The sequence below is a fragment of the Setaria italica genome, chromosome VII, assembly GCF_000263155.2.
Source record: "Setaria italica strain Yugu1 chromosome VII, Setaria_italica_v2.0, whole genome shotgun sequence".
NCBI classification, from domain to species: domain Eukaryota; kingdom Viridiplantae; phylum Streptophyta; class Magnoliopsida; order Poales; family Poaceae; genus Setaria; species Setaria italica.
The window spans coordinates 18,723,862-18,741,119 of NC_028456.1; the positions used below are offsets into that span (position 1 = coordinate 18,723,862).

At 44.2% G+C, this 17,258-nt stretch overlaps 1 protein-coding gene across 1 annotated transcript; it reads right to left on the bottom strand.

Moving 5' to 3' along the window:
- Window positions 1-33: 33 nt before the first annotated feature.
- On the bottom strand, window positions 34-10,060 carry LOC101767519. The gene is made up of 6 exons (XM_004975430.2): window positions 10,011-10,060; window positions 9,497-9,630; window positions 9,230-9,405; window positions 8,348-8,460; window positions 618-3,781; window positions 34-526 (listed from the first exon to the last, which is right to left on the bottom strand). The coding sequence occupies exons 4-5, from the start codon at window positions 8,416-8,418 to the stop codon at window positions 667-669; spliced, it is 3,186 nt and encodes a 1,061-aa protein (XP_004975487.1). The 5' UTR covers window positions 8,419-8,460; window positions 9,230-9,405; window positions 9,497-9,630; window positions 10,011-10,060; the 3' UTR covers window positions 34-526; window positions 618-666.
- Between the last annotated feature and the right edge of the window lie 7,198 nt (window positions 10,061-17,258).

Below are 17,258 nucleotides of genomic sequence, written 5' to 3' on the forward strand. Positions count from 1 at the left end.
ATGAGTGGGAACAAAACATGCACTCCCACAATATTGTAGCAAACAAACTTATACTCGCTCCGTCCAAATTACTATTTGTTTTGGGTTTTCTAGATACGTAACTTTTGCTATGCATCTAGATATATATTATGTTCAGATACGTAGCAAAAATTATGTATCTACAAAAGGTAAAACGAATAATAATTTAGGATGGAGGGAGTATTAATTATTACACAAGTTTCACTTGTCACAGGCAAGAAGTCACCGCACAAACTGTCAAACTGATCCAAGCAAATTAGCACACAACAACACACACTGGCTGAAATATAATATACAATCTGGTTGAGCTGCTACTGCTGGATGGGCCGGCCTGCTGGGTGGGAGGCCGGTCGATGAAGCTGTAAGACGAAGCTAAACCTTATTTGGAAATACCATAACAAGGCATACATTGAACCAATCAAATTTTGGGAGGAGGCGCATGCAGCAGGCGAAACTGGAGACGCAGGCTGTGTGCATGAATGGGGCGACGGATGTTGCTGACTTATTGCTGTGGAATCGACAAATCTAATCAATAATGTTTGGAAGCTGAACGTGTGGATATATGACGGCAAATGGAGATTGAAAATCACATCACGTACCGATTAACTTGATCAACTTGTAGGCTTGAGCATGGTATGTATTCCTTCATCATCTGAGGTAAGTCCTGATGACGACACGCTCGCGGATGGAGGCGGACGCCGGGGGAAGCCTGGCCTCGTAGCTGCCGCGATGCGAAGGCACGTCGTCCCACCACAGCTTGGTCCACCAGGCCCGCTCCCCACTCACCTTCACGGCCTTGTCTGGTTGCTGGTCGAGGCGCGGGAGGCGGCGCAAGCTCCAGCACCCACGGACGTGGAGCTCCTCCCACGCGGGCGCGGTCAGGATAGGGTTGTCGACGTGGAGATGCTCCAGTAGTGGCAGCTCCTGGAGGCGTATCCTTCGGAGGCGAGGGAGCTCGTAATAATTAAGAGGATCATAATTCTTGTCGTAGAAAATTGCCTTGAGGTTGTAGCAGAAGCAGATGTCCAGTGTCACGAGACTTGGCAGTACAGATGGACGTGATACTACACCCTCCAATCTCGGGCAGTACTCTAGGTGTAGGTGCTTCAGTGTACCGAAACCAGCACTACCAGAGTAGAAGCGGGTTAGACTGTTCAGATGGGAAACAAATGCATGCCTCAAAGTTCTCACACTGTAACTAAAGACTTTTTGCATCTGATGGCACCGTTGCAGCTTACATTCCTCCAGCTCATTATCCAAATAACCCAGATCATCGAGACAGGAGATGTGAGTGTCATCTGACATGCTAATTGACTTTGTGACTTGTATAAGATAATATAGACCACGGGGATACCGATCCACGGCTGAGACCTCCACGTGACGCTCAGCCTCCCGAAAGGGAGGCACGTCATCCATTGACACCATAAAGACTACTCCATCTGTCACATAGTGATGGTTTACATCAGCATATGCTGTCAGTGCTACTTGAAGCCTGTTCGTTTTCACCATGTCCTCTGCATCATGTATCTCCCTAATTGTGGCCTTGCATGATGTAACTCGAACATAGAAAGATTTCAAAAGGCTTCCACCTCTTACTAAACCCAAGGTGCTAAAGTCCAAGCTATAAAAGAATCTGGAATCACTTACGCACACCTGAGCATCTTGTGGATTGGAATGATTACCAGTTTTGTCTGAGCATTGATCCAAGCAAAACACACCTGGGAGTCTCCGCAGCTTATGCCAAGGAAATCGTCTAAGGAATGGAACGCCCATGAGAAGCAATCGCCTAAGCTGGGGTAGATTAGGAATGTCCTCTGGGAGCTCTCTGATAGCTGTAGAAGACAAATCAAGCTCCTCCAAAGCATCAACCTCCTTAATGTCAACATGCTCCAACATTTTACATCCACGCAAGGACAACCGCCTCATATGAGGTGCACCGATGAATGTGAATGATCTCAGGGTTGGGTGCCTCTCTAAAGTTACCTCTACTTCTGTCATTGACTCACATCCTTCAATATGTATATTGATCAAGCCACATAATTTGGAAACCAACCCTGGTACAAACAACAATTTCTTGTTCTCGGTTAGCTTGAGTGATTGGAGCTTCATTTCCTCAAACATCTCCCTAGGAAAAGATTTTATTTGAGACCTTGTGAGCTCGAGTGTTGTTAGACTAGACAATGCAACAATGGAGGGTGGCATCTCCTCAAGGTTGGAGCATTTGACAAGCAGGAGCTCTTTTAGATTAGGCATGTTATGGAAGAAGTCGCCTTGGAAGTTGCTTATATTTGAATAGGAGAGATCGAAGTAGTAGAGCGAGCTGAGCTTTTTGTTGTTGTTGTTTTCACGGAGAGTAATTTCTGTATCTGGGAAGCTGAATGGACTTCTGAGGTTATAGCAGCCCCTAAGAGAAAGCAATTGGAGTTTTTGGAGACAACAGATTGAAGGAGGAAGTGATTCTAGAGGAGTGTAGGAAAGATCCAGAACATGAAGGCAAGAAAGCTTGGCCAAGAAATGATTAGATTGAAGCTTCAAGAACAACCTCGACTGCTGGGGGCAATGCCTTATAATGAGTGTTGTTGGGCCGTTGGCTCCCTGCCTTAACCATTCTCTGCTTACATGCCATCCTTGATCACCCAGATGTGAGATCCACCGCATGCGCTCCAGTCCAGGATGATTTCCCTCACAAAGAAAAACTTCTTCTGTTGTGTGGCACTCTGCAACGAGATTATAACAAGCTAGGAAGTGTGCAACAGATTTTGTGGCTTCAACAACTTTAGTTGCAGGTGAAAAGGGAAGCTGCACCAACGAGTACTCTCGAAAAGCTTCAAGGATGACATTTCCCACTTGGTATATATTATTGTATTTGTCTTGGCAGTCAGCTGCTGTCACTTCCTTTGTTCTTTCTAGCACCCCAGTAATGAGGCCTTGTATGGCCCATTGACGTATCAGCTCATCTGAAGTAATATCAGCTAGTGCGTCACAACTCTGCTGATCTCCATCTCTATGGGCATATGAACAGTGTGGAATGAGCAGCATGAGGATGTAGTGAAAGCACCGGACGGCCACGTGGTGCCAATATTGTTCATCTTTGTGGCCGGTCACGCCGAAGATGTACTTGGCTGTTTGATGCAATGAGTAGATAGTAAGCATCAATATGTCATCCCCACTGAAAGAATCAACGACACAATCATAATCCGGCTTGCTACTGTCATAGACATCTTTGGAGGTGCCGGATACAATCCAGAAAGAGCCTTCCCACTGAGGAGGAGGAAGGCATGATAAGTCTTCCGTGAAAGCACTAAGATTGATGGGCTTAATGGGCTCATTGAGGTTGTTAATCACCAGCAGGTACTTCTTCTCCAGCAGCTTTTTCACTATTTGATAAACCGTTGATTTTACATTTTTTTGCAAGGAGTCCGTTGCATCCTGGTAGCCATAGGTATAGTACCACAGCTCATCGCCCTCTGCTTTTAGCATGTCGTATTCTTGGTTGAGTAGCCCAAGCTGCTCCGCCACTTTGATGGCCAGCTTGTCATTAATACTGAGCCTCGTTCCAAGCACTAACGCCTGCTTCATGTCCACCTCTATCACGTGGTCAAAGGGACCACGTTTCTTGATCTTGACCTCCCGAGTGATGCTTGATATAGCTCGTGTGAAACATGCTGCGGGTCCCACCCCAACATTCCACTGCACGAATATATACCTGTCGAGTTTTTCTTCCAAGTCACGATATGCAGGGCTCTTGAGAAATCCTTTCAACCTGGCAGCACAAATAAAAAAGGCTCCGTTACATGCTTTTTGAACAACTTGTGCTCAATGTTGAGTAATTTGTTAATCATATTCTCTTTTATGCCTGCCCATTTATTTTATTTTTATTCTCACGTTTGACGCTACTGAAAACAGCAAACATGAAGCTTAATGCCGATACTGTACATCCTTGTCCGTTGACATATAAAATCACTTTTTTATGCATGTTTTATCAACAAACTTATTTGATAATGATAACAATAATAAGTATAAGAATTCGGGTGCATATCTGAGTGAAAATGCTGTCATTAACACCGGGTATGGGAAAGACAAGCAAAATAATTCTTTCTTTTCTTCAAAATAATTCTTTCTTTTCTTCACGATATAACTGTTAATTGAATAAATAAAGCTTGCCATGTGGCTTTCTTTAAAAAAACATAAGTAGAAATGTGGCCTGCATAAATTTTTGTGTTGTTGTTCTGATGACCAAAAATATATGTTTAAATATTCTTTTAGGCAATATAAATCTTTATGTTTTAGCAAAACAGGAACAATTAACTGGCACTTATAACACTTTATGAAGCCATTGAACATATTAGGTGACCTAGAGAAATGGATTAAGAAAACAAAGCATATGCATCCGAGAGAAAAAGGAGGAACAAAATTAGGAGATTCGAGAAAGATGATCATGGCGTGGTGGCGGAGGCGGTGGGGCTTATAACTCTATTGCTGACTTGTTTGAATCAAGTGCACGTCATATGACTAGCTCCCTCATCAAGTTCATCCCATTGTTTCACCTAAGTTGATGTATGAGTTCCTATTGAGGGAGTATAGTGATGATGAGATTAAAAAGCCTTGAATTGCATGGGCGGTCTCAAAGCACCAGGGGTTGATGGTATGCCAGCTTTATTTTTTTAAAAAATATTGGGATATTGTTGGCAAAGATGTGTGGTGCAGGAGGTGAGGAAGCTACCGTTGGAAGGTGAAATGCCCAAATGATGGAATGTCATTTCACTAGATATGATTGCCTAGAACAAAAATGTGATTTGTGCCCGGCCATCTAATCACGTATAATGTGCTCTTATAAATGAACCCACTTCATGCAGACAAAAATGTCGTCGTTGTTGGCACCAATAGAACACGGGCTATGATTTCTCCTGGCAATTTCCCGACCCACCGGTGTAGCGTAGCCACCGAGAAGGGAGCTGCAGAGCCATGCCTCGTACACGGTCCGTGCTGGGGAGTATGGCTTGCACTACTAGAGAACTGATTTTAGATACCACCCCATTTAGTCTCGGTTTAATTTCGACCCGGGAGAAAAGGGGGTGCGCTACAATTTACTCCTGGTTGGTATTTGCAATCGGGACTAAAGGGGACCTTTTAGTCCCGGTTCAAAAATCAGGCACATGTGAGGATCCTTTAGTCCCGGTTGAAAAATTCAGGCACATGTGGGGGACCCTTTAGTCCAGGTTGGTAAGATCAATCGGGACTAAACGGTGACCCTTACCACCCGGGACTAAAGCAACCAGTATAAAAGGGGTCCTTTAGTCCCGGTTGGAAACTCCAACCGGGATAAAAGGGTCCCCCACAGGTGGCTAAAAAAAGAATAAAGCCCTCGGACCCTTTTTATGACGGTTGGTGTTTCCAACCGGGATAAAAAGGGTCCCCCACGTGTGGCTGGGAAAGGACTAAATCCCTCGAACGTTTTTATCCCGGTTGGTATTACCAACCGAGATTAAATGAGGTCTTTAATCCCGGTTGGTGTTACCAACCCGGATTAAAGGGTCCTCCATGAGTTAATATAAAAGGATAGCATCTCCTATATAGACAGATGTGGTGTGTAGGTGGGATGGCAAGGAAGCTATGCGCAAGTCTTGAGGTCATGGGTTCGAAGCCCACGGACCACGCACGCACATATTTCGCGTGAAAAATTGTGTGACTTGATAAAAGCAACGTTGTGCGTGTGGGGGGCCTCTAGGACCCCCCAATATTTTTTATTTTTGCAATTTTTTTTGCAAAACCGCGTGACAACCGTTTTATCCCGGTTGGTATTACCAATCGGGACTAAAAGGGGATCTTATATCCCGATTTTGGGACCCATGATAAAAGACACCCCCCTTTTATCTTGACGGATTAATCCCGGATGTATGTTCGGGAGATATGCACCCTACGAACCGGTACTAATACCAAGTTTTCTAGTAGGGTTGAGAGAGTGGTGAGCATTCATAATGCGAACCCATTGCGCTGGCGGGCAAGATATGGGGCCCTACTGCTGCTGACCGAGAAGACATCGGATTTGGTAGTAGGTGAAATAGATCCGGCTCGGGAGGCCGCACTCCCGCCGCTAGCACCGGTTGCTATGGCTGCCGGTGGGTATCACCAAGCCAGGATGGGGGAGGTAGGGAGACGGCGGGTGGATGCTAGATCTAGCTGGATAGGGGTGGATCTAGCCTCTGCAGAGCCAACTGCAACCCATTGGAGCTTGCCTAGCCATGGTGGCTTTTGGTGCAAAAAGAGAAGGCCACGTGGGGGGAGGAGACCCGCTGGTGAAGGCCCGCTGCCGCCATCCTCACGCCTGCATGGGCTTCCGGCGTGGCGCTCTGGTGGCAGCAAGGTGGAGGGAGGGGGAAGGTCTATAGTGGTGGTGGTGGCGGCCCGCTCGAGGCACCCTAGGTGGAGAGGGTGACACGAGCAGCCTTCCAACGATCTACAATGGGTTGTCTATTAAATTGTTTCTCAATATTCTACACTAATTAATGATTACACAAAAAGACACATACAATGGTTATTGTGTTGTCTATAAAACATCTAAATTGTGTTGGCCATCATATCTTGTGCCAAACCCATCTCTTTGTGAAGATACAGCTTTGCTCGCTCTCATTTACTCTATGCCACATGGGGTAGAAATGCTTGCATGGCTCATGTAACTGATCTTACAAAGTTTTGGGTAAGGTTTTATGAGTAAGAGTAAACCCTAGTTCTCGTGTCCTAGCATATATATACTCCTTCACCAACATCGAGGAGGTTCTTCATTAGCATTCTGAACAGGAGTTTCTTGAATTCCTCTTCTTCCCCTCATTTGTTTAGTAATCCATTTCTTGAGAGAATGAGAGCATTCTACCATCAAACAAGTGTCGCTGCCTTGTTACTTGAGGTTGCTACATCCTAGAAGATTCTTAGAAGACAAAACTCTTGAGGTTGTAAACTATACAAAACCTGGTTGTTCTTGTGAAGGGTGTTATATGCTCGTCTTAGCAAGAGAGATGAAGAGCATCTCTAGTAAAATCTAGGCTTGGACATTCTGATCTGAGGTGGTTCAGCATTAAGAGGTGTGTTGACACAAGCGGCTGCAACATATAGTCCACCTTATCGTGGATCAAGTGTGAATGACATTTCATTAGTACTATGGAATAAAATTATTGTCTTGTGATTGTTTATCTCCTGGACTCAACTTATATACGTGCAAGTTACTTTGAGCAAATTTATATTCCTAAGTACCGGATTGCTCTTATTACCTAGGTGGCTAGATCGCAAAACTTGACATAGGATATGTTGTGTCGTGAGTTATTTATTTTCCACTAACCATAGTTGCTAGTTTTGCAAAATTAGTTGAAACCCTCTACCTAGTATCCTTTGATCCTAAAGTAGCATGCAGCCATATCATTTACCCTCTTTTGGCAGATGCAGATAGAAAGCCGTTGGCTGTGAACTATGATGTTTTTTCCATGTTTAAACTAACATTTTTTCGGACAGTGGTTGCTTATTCTTGAGATTTGAAAGGTGATTGTGCTCGGTATGTTGTGCTCCGTAAGTGTGCTCTTGCTTAGGGAGCTAGATGCATGTATATGAGGTGAAAGGACCGTGCCCCTTGGTTTTGTGCTTTCATGACTGTTAGTTTAATTTCCTGTTGCCTTGAAGGAGGAAAAAATAGAGAAGAAAGAATTAAAATGCAAGCTACATTGTACGGGAGAGAGAGGAAGATGATAAGAAAGTAGAAAGGTCAATGCCATGTCGCATCTATGAAATATGACATGATGACAACTTGCTCAAAAATGACATGAGTGGATTATTTAGATGGCATTCAATACTCCAAGGGATGAATGCATGGTTTGTTTGCTAGAGTTGGTTAAGTAGATGAATATCAATACAAAAAGGACTATCACATAATGTTCATACTCCTTATCATAAGACTATGTCTAAGTTCCTATGATACTTGAGGTCATCACAAATTTGTGAAAACTCTATTACATATGGTTCACAACTGTGGTATGCTGCTATTAATTGTTTGTGTAAGTTCCTGTGATATTGATGTCACCACACATTGTGAAAAACTAAAAACTCTATCACAAATGGTTCACAACTGTGATATGCTTCTACCTCTAGTTCTTAGCTTAATGAATAGTAACTATTGCCATGAAAAGTTCTGAGTTATGAGATTTGTGTTTGTTAAACAGATGAGAAAGTCATGTCCTTTCGGGGGAGAGGGAGAGGGGTATGTAACTGTCTTGTTTGAGTTTGCTGTACAAATTAAAAGTAAAATAACAAAACTTATACATATTAGATTTTAAAAGTAACATACCAGAAGTTGATGTCTTGCAGATAATGACGCCATTCATTCAATGGCATTTTAAAAGAAAATGGTTCCGCCATGACTAACGTCAGTAGTTGACTCAAATTGTCAAATTGTGGAACCTGCCAGTGGTAGAAGTAATTTGAACTAGTTATTAACACAGAATTACAAAGTTGTTTGGACAAAACATGAATAAATAGTTAAACAATTAAACAATTACTGTTGTGGTCATTGTTTTATTTACCTACCTATGCACAGGTCAATATAATAGCTAGGTAGTTCATTTGGATAAATTTATTTGTAGCTAGAAATTGTAAAATAGAAATCAGGGCACTGAGTTAGAATATTCAAAAAATGAACTTATTTCACATTTGAGCATTCAGAAGCTAACATATATACATGATTAGATCTAGATTGCATACCTACTTATACAAAAACTAATCACATTTACCTTTATAAGTATATTATGAGTAAGGTTCTACAAAATTTTTACTGGAGCACACAAAATAGATGTCAATTGAGCGTCTTGTAAAATACTTTTTTTAACACCTACTGTAACCACGTATAGGAGGAAGATTCTCCTGGTTTCAAAATTAGTAGTCCTGACCTGACCAAAAACATCGTGTCCTTCATGAGGCTAGATGGGGACAAGCTCCTAGATTCACATAGTATTGCAGGGTCCAACCAATTCATGGATTGACAAAATATGCAAGTTGCAAGGTACTCGTGCTTCTAGATAAAGTTGACTTGATCTAAATCTTAAATAAAGTTTACCTCTAAGATGAATAAATTTCTACTTTCATGTGTAATCATAACAAAATCATTTAAAATTTAATGTATCGGTTTAATTGAATTTAATGTTAATCACTGCTATAGTTAGTGTTTATTTACCTCTGATTTAACTTTGGCTGGTTGTCTATAGTGAATTTTCCCGGCGGAATAACTTAGCGTGATATAACATCATACAGTTCCTTCGCCAAGAAAGCAAAATTTTAACCTGAAGGTTGGCAATACATATTGTCTCTCCAAGTATGCTCCAGAAGAAAACACTTGTTTATATAATAGTCCTGAGAAATAATGAGCAGTTCACAGCCATTATATTAATCAGAGCTTTTTAGTGCTAGCAAATCATGAAACAAGAATGATGCGTATTAGTACCTGGTGCCAAAGTTTGTTGATACTGCGTGGATGACAGGATATGACTTTAACTTTCTGGGTTTCAGTTTGAACGGGGTTGGATCATATCAATATTTTTGGTGTGTCAATTTGTCACTAGAAGAAGAAAGTAATTGCTAGAACGAAGGAATAAATAAATAATGTTTTGTTAGAACCAATAAATCAAAGAAAGGCATTAGCTGTAGTGTAGAAGAACAATGGAAAGGGAATTTTGTTTCACTTTTTTTTTTATTTTATCACGAAGGAAAAAGGGCACGAAACAAGGGCATGTAAAATAAAAAGGATAAAACGGCATAAAAATGCAGACTAACTGTACAGGAATCAGCATATGTTTCTGTGATTTTTAACTAAAGTTGATGAACAAAAGCCATAATTCTAGATATGAAAGAACAAGAGTGATAGGCAAACAATCAGATGTTTTTCTTGGGGTGGTGATGGGGTGTTTGTGGAGGATGGATGGAGTTTTTTGTACTGTACTAGTTACTTCGTTGGGTACCTGAGAGAACCAGAACTGGCTGGTGGAGCAAATGAGCAAAACGAATAGCTGGGAAGGGAGTTGGCCATTGTCCATTGCTGTGCTCTCTTATAGACAGGAAGCGAGGAACAGAGGGGCAATATTCTCTGGTTACGACAGCACGCAAAGTATGCATCTCTCAGCAAAGCTAAAGACTAAAGTTGAGAATACCTAAGGAATGGATCATACCATGTCCAGAGAAGAAAATGTAACATGCAGGCTTAAAGAACAAAGGGCATCCCAGGATGGAGTAACAACCATGACAAGGCACAATGGCACGCCTTAATAAAGCACGCGAGCGGAGCAAAGGAAGTATTGCTTTGCTTATATCACAGTTGACAATTTACCTCAACAACTGAACATGACTACTCGTTCCGATCCCGTCCGTTGGATCCTCGCCTCGTCTGCTCTCTCGCCTCTCTCTCTCTCTCTCTCTCTCTCTCTCTCTCTCTCTCTCTCTCTCTCTCTCTCTCTCTCTCTCTCTCTCTCTCTCTCTCTCTCTCTCTCTCTCTCTGTTTCCCGTCATCCATGGCCATGGAGATCGATCCCATAATCCCATTCTCATGCAGTCGCACTCGGATGGCAGACACGATCCCTACGGCCTACGTGTACGGCGAATGGCGGCGAACGTGATTTGAAACAGGCGGTGTCATCTGAATCTGCACGAATCCAATCCCTAAACGAGAAGATGGAAACACAAGAGGATTCATATCCACCTGACCGTTGACTCGTGGTGCCTAGTTAGCGAAACAGGACACAGTGCAAGCTACTATGGCAAGCAAATGAGCAAAACTAAGGAACCAGACAGCACTATTGTTCTGAGCCGTCTCAACATCATCTGTCCAATCCGAAATGTAAACATTTCCTAGTGTCCAGACTCCAGAACCATTACTAGCAATTAGTAGTTTAAATTTTTAGTTGACACTCGATCCGCACGCTGCCGGTACTTTGAAGCATAATTTACTTGATTGCAGATTAGCAGCCGATCAATCCACGAAGCAAACGTCCACTAGCTAGTACTAGATCAAGCATTGCAGGAAATTAAACAAATTTTATTAATTTCAAACAAAGCAGACTCTGTTATAGTACACCAATTCAATACTTCAAATAGAACATACATAATCAAACAAGAGCAAGTTCAACAACACGTAGCAGCAAACATACATTACATAGATTATATAATAATAATTTTGGCATGCCGAGATGGTCATGCTGACAGACAATCCGATACTATTGTAGCAAACAGATTTATATTATTACACCAGGCCAGTTTCACGCCGGCAATCAAAGTCAATGCAAAAACTGATCGAAACAAGCACACAAGACACTCTTTTTTCTGGGAACTTAGCTTCTTCATTAATTAAGCAGCATCATTACAATCATTAAGCAGGCATAGCTGCAAGAAGCTAGGGAATTTTGGTTGGTCATCAACCTCCATCCCTGTTTGCCCAGCATTGCGATGTTGAAGAGTTTGATGTCCCTGAAGCCCATGCCTCCATAGCACTTGGGTAAAGTGAGCTCCGACCAGCACCTCCAGTGTATTCCCCGGCGATCAACCTTGCTGCTCCACCAGTAGTTGGAGATAGCCGAAGTTGTAGCACTGCAAGGGTGCACGGGAACCTGAGTAAATTTCAGCTGCACGCGTTGTCTCGCTTCGGGGCGGCACGGGGGCACCTCCCACCTGCCGCCGCCAGCCCCATCCAGCAGCCCAGCCGGCCGCCGTCCTGTCGGCCGGCGGCAGCAGCGGCCACACTTTATTGGTGTTTTATACCCGACAACCTAATGAAGAGTATCCTGAGGTAGTAAATTGGTTGGTGGGGGATCGTCGGATCTGGAACTCAAAGGTAAAAGTGAGGATAGAAGACACAGATTTATACAGGTTCGAACCGCTAGAGTAGTGTAATATCATACATCCTGTTTGGGGTGTTGTATATTGCGCCTTGCGCTTGGGTGTTGTTTGGTGTTGAGGATTTGGTCCTCTGTTGTGGTTCTATGAGGTCTTCGTCTACTGATCTAGGGACCCCTGTCCTCCTTTATATACTCCAAGGGGTGGGATTAATAGTCGGTTACAAGGAGGAGTCCTAGTAGGATTACATGGTATGACTTCTGATAGGATTACAGAGGAATCCTAGTAGGAATCCGTCTTCTTCCTTCCTTGCGGGTATTGGGGATCTATACCCGACACGCCCCTTCCCTCCTCTCTCATTTTCCTCTCTCCTCTAACCTTCTCCCTCTCCCCTGTCTCCTGTCCAGTGCTGCTAGTTGTTGCCGCCGGCTTGCTTGCTGCTGCCGCCATTGGAGGTCAACATTGCAGATCTGGGTGGCGGCACGCTGGATCCAAACCACAGCCCACCAGATTTGGGTGGTGGGGTCCATCTGTGGCTGCCTGGCACCGGCGATGTTTAGGGCTCTGCGGCAGTCTGGGAGCGGGGTGCTGGGGTCGACCAGTGGAGCTTTCTCTCTCGGCATGCCTGTGCCTCCAGCGGGTTGAGAGATCTCCACCGTGCGCTCCTGCCATTCGGAATCTCCAGCCGCTGGGCCCGATTCTACGCTTCCCTAGTTTGGATCTTTGTCTTTCGGGCCCGTGGCCGCTACAGTTTGGGATCGCCCGTGGTTCGCTGCAGACTGGAGGTGGGGGGCCTCTCCCCTTCGCCTCTCCGGTCCCCCCGGCTTGCCGGATCTGGCTATTGGGGGTGTTGCGGTGTGCCCGGGTGCCACTACCATTAGGTGGCATGTGTGGTGGGCTATCTTCATCTCATTCCAAGATCTTCAGGCGCCCTACTCGGTGATGTGCTGAGCCAACAACGATGGTGGTTGAGGGCCTCGTTCCCCTCCTCGGAGGCATTGTTGAAAAGTCTCGGGAGACGTAGACCTTCCGCCCCGCCGCCGCTTTGCCGTTGATGTGTTCCACCTGTGCTTTCACTGCTTTGGCCGCTGTCCTTTGTGTGGTTGCTGCCACCATTGGTGGTTCCATCCCGTCGATGCTGCTTGTGGATAGTTGCTTCGCTGGGGGGTCGCGGCACACTTTGGGGGATAGGGGTGAGGCGTAAGCCTCTGCCTGCTTGCGGGCTGGTGATGCCGACGCCCTCAGGCACCGTTTCCCTCCTTGGAGGCATCATTCGTTTGCCCCTTGCCCCTCCGAGACCCCCAAGTCTGGATGGTGTGGTTCTTCCTCGGTACCTGCCTTCGCTTTGTTTTACACACTGTCACGTTGGTTGCCTAGGTCATGGCAGATGCTTTGCCTCCCTATCGTGTTGTTGCAAATGGTCATCATTCTGGGCGAATGCTTTGTCACCTCTTTGTGTTGGTCGGGTGGACATTTGTGCCACCACTGATTGCTCCATGCGGATGCTTTGCTGCTGTTCTTCTACTCTAGTGGATGCTTTGCTGCAATGGTTGTGTTGTTCAGTGGATGCTTCGCTACCGTTTTGTGTTTATTGCTTTGAGCGGATGCTTTGCCGCCGTGCTTCTACTCTGGCAGATGCTTTGCCACCATGGTTGTACTATTTGGTGGATGCTTCACCACCGTTTTGTGCTTCGAGATTCCTCTCTCTTTCTCGGCTCCAAGGCGACGGTGTATTCCTTTTGCAGGTTCAGTTCTTAAGGTGGCCTTGTTAGGGTGGCAGGGTTGGGTGTGTCCTGTCCCTTCGTGCTTCTCTTACTGTCTGTTTGTTGTGGTTACCACTTCGGTCGCTTGTCGGCTGTGAGTTTTTTTTGTACTTTTCTTCAGTGTTGATCTGTTTTTAGTCCTTTGTGCTCTTGTGTTGGTCAAGCTTTGTTTGGCTACATTAAGTATTGTATTTGTAAACTGCTTTCTTCTTAATGAAATACGTGCTAACACTACTAGAGAACTCACCTTCCATCCAACCCTTTTTGTCCCAGTTGACTTTGAACCCGGGACTAAAGGCACACTTTAGTCCCCGGTCAAAAATGAGCCACTGAAAGCCACGGATGGGGGAGTTTTAGTCCCGATTGTAAAGACCAACCGGGACTAAACCCCCTCGTCCCGATTGTAACGGCTAAAAAATTTGGCACCGATGGTGGGAGCTCTTGTCCCGGTTGGAAATTCCAACCGGGACAAAAGCCCCTCCTATCCCAGTTGGTAATTCCAACCGGGACAAAAGATTTAGTCTCGGTTGGAAATTCCAACCGGGACAAAAGGGGAGTCCCGGTTGGAAATTCCAATCGGGACAAAAGCTCCTCGCCTATAAATTCCCCTTGCTTCCTCCTCCCCGAGCCCGAGCCACTCCACCAGACCGAGGGCTTCTTCCTCCTCTCCATGGCAATCAAGCAACCTTAGAGAGGTGCTGCCCGATCTTTTTCCTTATTTCTGTGGGGATTTCACTCATCCAAAGTATTGTAAATGTTAGCTACTTCATCCTCCCTTCATTTCTTATTATTATACTTTGTTTTATGCTTTAGAGATAGAGAAAAATGAGTTTTTTAGAATGAGGGAGAATTGAGAGGATGTTTATTTATAAATATTTTTGAGCTAGAATTCGATGGATAGCTTGCTTGTTATATATGATTCGTATTAGGTAAAGAACTTTATCAATATTAGGTATGGGAAAAAAATAGAGTAAATGTGTTTTTAATATTAAGTCATTGTAATAAAATAAGGTAAATAAATTGTAGGTGTAAGAAATAGAATTTGGTCATTGCTATAGTTTTTCATGTTACTGTAATTTAACAATAATTGTATTTCTTTGAGTAGTAATTTATTTATCTCATATTTATTGCAAGGACTAAATATTATAAATACATTTACTCTATTTTCTCCCCTACCTAATATTGATCAAGTTCTTTATCTAATACGAAGCCCTATGTTCATTTTTAACGTAATACAATGCAGATGGATCGGCAATAGATGTACCACCTCCGCTCCTCCAACCCTAGAGAATAGTGTCTGCACATGGCATGAATGTGCTTACACTATTCTCTAGTATTGGAGGCGCGGAGGTGGCTCTTTATTTTACTTTGTATGATTAGTTTGTAAATATATTGTAGGTGTAAAAAATAGAATTTGATCATTACTACAATTTTTTGGAAAGTTTGCATGTTAAATTAGAATGACATGAAAATTACACCGGTCAACTTAATGCTACAATTGTGGAACAGGACAATAAAGATATACTAATAAAGACTACAGACGCTCCATAGTGGACTTCACGGAGTGAGGAATCCAAAAATAATGGTAGAACAGAAAAACTTCGAAGAAACTCGGGCTGAATATCATAAACAAATTCTGAAATAGTATTCCAAACGGCTTTTGGAACCTAATTCTCATAATAGAGTGTACTGGCCCAATATCCGCTTTAGGCAGAGATCTGTTCACTGACCTTGACCTAGCGGCTTTTGGTTGATTTTGGCTTGCCACCATGGGCCATGCTCAATGAACAGATCTTTTGCCTGGACGGGCTATTATGTGTGTGCCACCATAGTTCTATTGTGATCATGTGACACTTGTTCCAAAAGACGTTTGGACAATTATTTCAAAAATTCTTTACAATATTCAGCCTGAGGAAATGAAGGCGGGGGACCTTTAGTCCCAGTTGTAAATTCTAACTGGGACTAAAGGGTGCTTTTTTCACCTCCCACGTGAGAAGCACCCCGGTTAGAAATTGCAACCGGAACTAAAGGGGGCCTTTAGTCATGGGTTGAATTTGCAACTGGGACTAAAGGCCCTTTAGTCCTAGTTGCAAAGTCAACATGGGACTAGGGGGTTTAAAACATCCGCCCCCTTCTCCCCTACCTCGTCCCCCTCACTTCACTGCTGGATCCCCCGCCCCGGCCCGTGTCTTCTCTGCTCGTCTCCCTCCGTCGTTCGCCCGCTGTCTCCCTCGGCCGCCATTCGCGCCCCATCCGCCATCGATCTGTGCCTGCCCCATCCGCCGTCCGCCCGTGCCCCAGTCATACAAAGATAATGGAGGAAAGGCTTCACATCACCGAAGTAACCGAAGAGGGCAAGCCAATTGCTCCTGAAAATGTGGTTAGAAAGTTTGTGAGCTAATGCAGGGCTATTGTATGGGATAACGTGCCCATCAGCCTTAGGGAATGGAAGGGTAAACAAAATGATCCATATGTGCTCCCGCAGACACAAAAAAAATATGTTGTGGGCAGATGTCAAGAAACACTTCACACTTCCTGAAGGTGTCGACGAAAAAGTTGTGAAAGAGTGGACGCTGAATAAGTTGGCAACCCAATTCCAAACCTTCAAGAAGAATCTGGATGCCAACATTATCAAGAAGGGCCGAACTCCAAATTTCGATGAGTGGCCAAAGTTAAAGGACCACTGGAACTCATTTCTGGAATACAAGATGAGTGAAACTAGTGCGAACAAGGTTCGTGTCCACTCAACCAATGCCCAGAAGAAGGAGTATCATCACCGTTTAGGGCGAGGTGGTTACATGAGTGCAATTTCGAAATGGAAAGAGATTGAACAAGACCTATTCGATCGAGGTATCGTACCAGCGACTATTGACTGGCTCGATCGATCGAAGAATTAGTATTACGCTCACGGAGGCAACCTGAGCCAAGAGGATGGGATACTTATGTTCAAGGCCGAAAGGCTTATCCAAAATATTGAAGATGCTAAAGCAGGAAAGATGAAGGTTGATAGAGATAACGATGAGCTCACTTTTGCGCTCAGGAATCCCGAACACCATGGACGTTGCTGAGGCTTCGGGGTCGTTTCGTGGAAGTTTGCTTTCCGTAGGGACATCGACATGTACAGAAGCCGCAAGAGAAGAAAGGAACGGCAAGAGGAGAGCTAGCGGTGCATGTTAGAAGCTAAAGTGCATTCACAAGAAGTAAGAATGCAGAAAGAAATTAATCAGTGAGTGGTCCTGGTAGTTACTAAGATGGCTCAATCTGGAGTCGGATCCCAACGTTGTCATCCCTTCTCAACGCTAAAGCACCTGTGCTTCCACAAGGGTACCCTGTGGATGACATCACTCAGCACAGCTCAAATCATTTGAGCTGTATAGACCATTTGGTAACATCACTATTAAGGTATACATACATATAGTTTATGCAATCTTCTCAATTGATCCATGCCTGGGGAGTTTAATAACTTCTTTATTTCTCCTATATGTACAGGTGGCGTACAGAAGTGCTTTACCAATCCTGCCAGGACAGACAAGCCATGGTATGGAGATTCCACCGGGCTACTCTAGCATTGGCCTAGAGCAGATTTGTGATAGTCAATATGAAGGCCTAGAGCTCGACCTC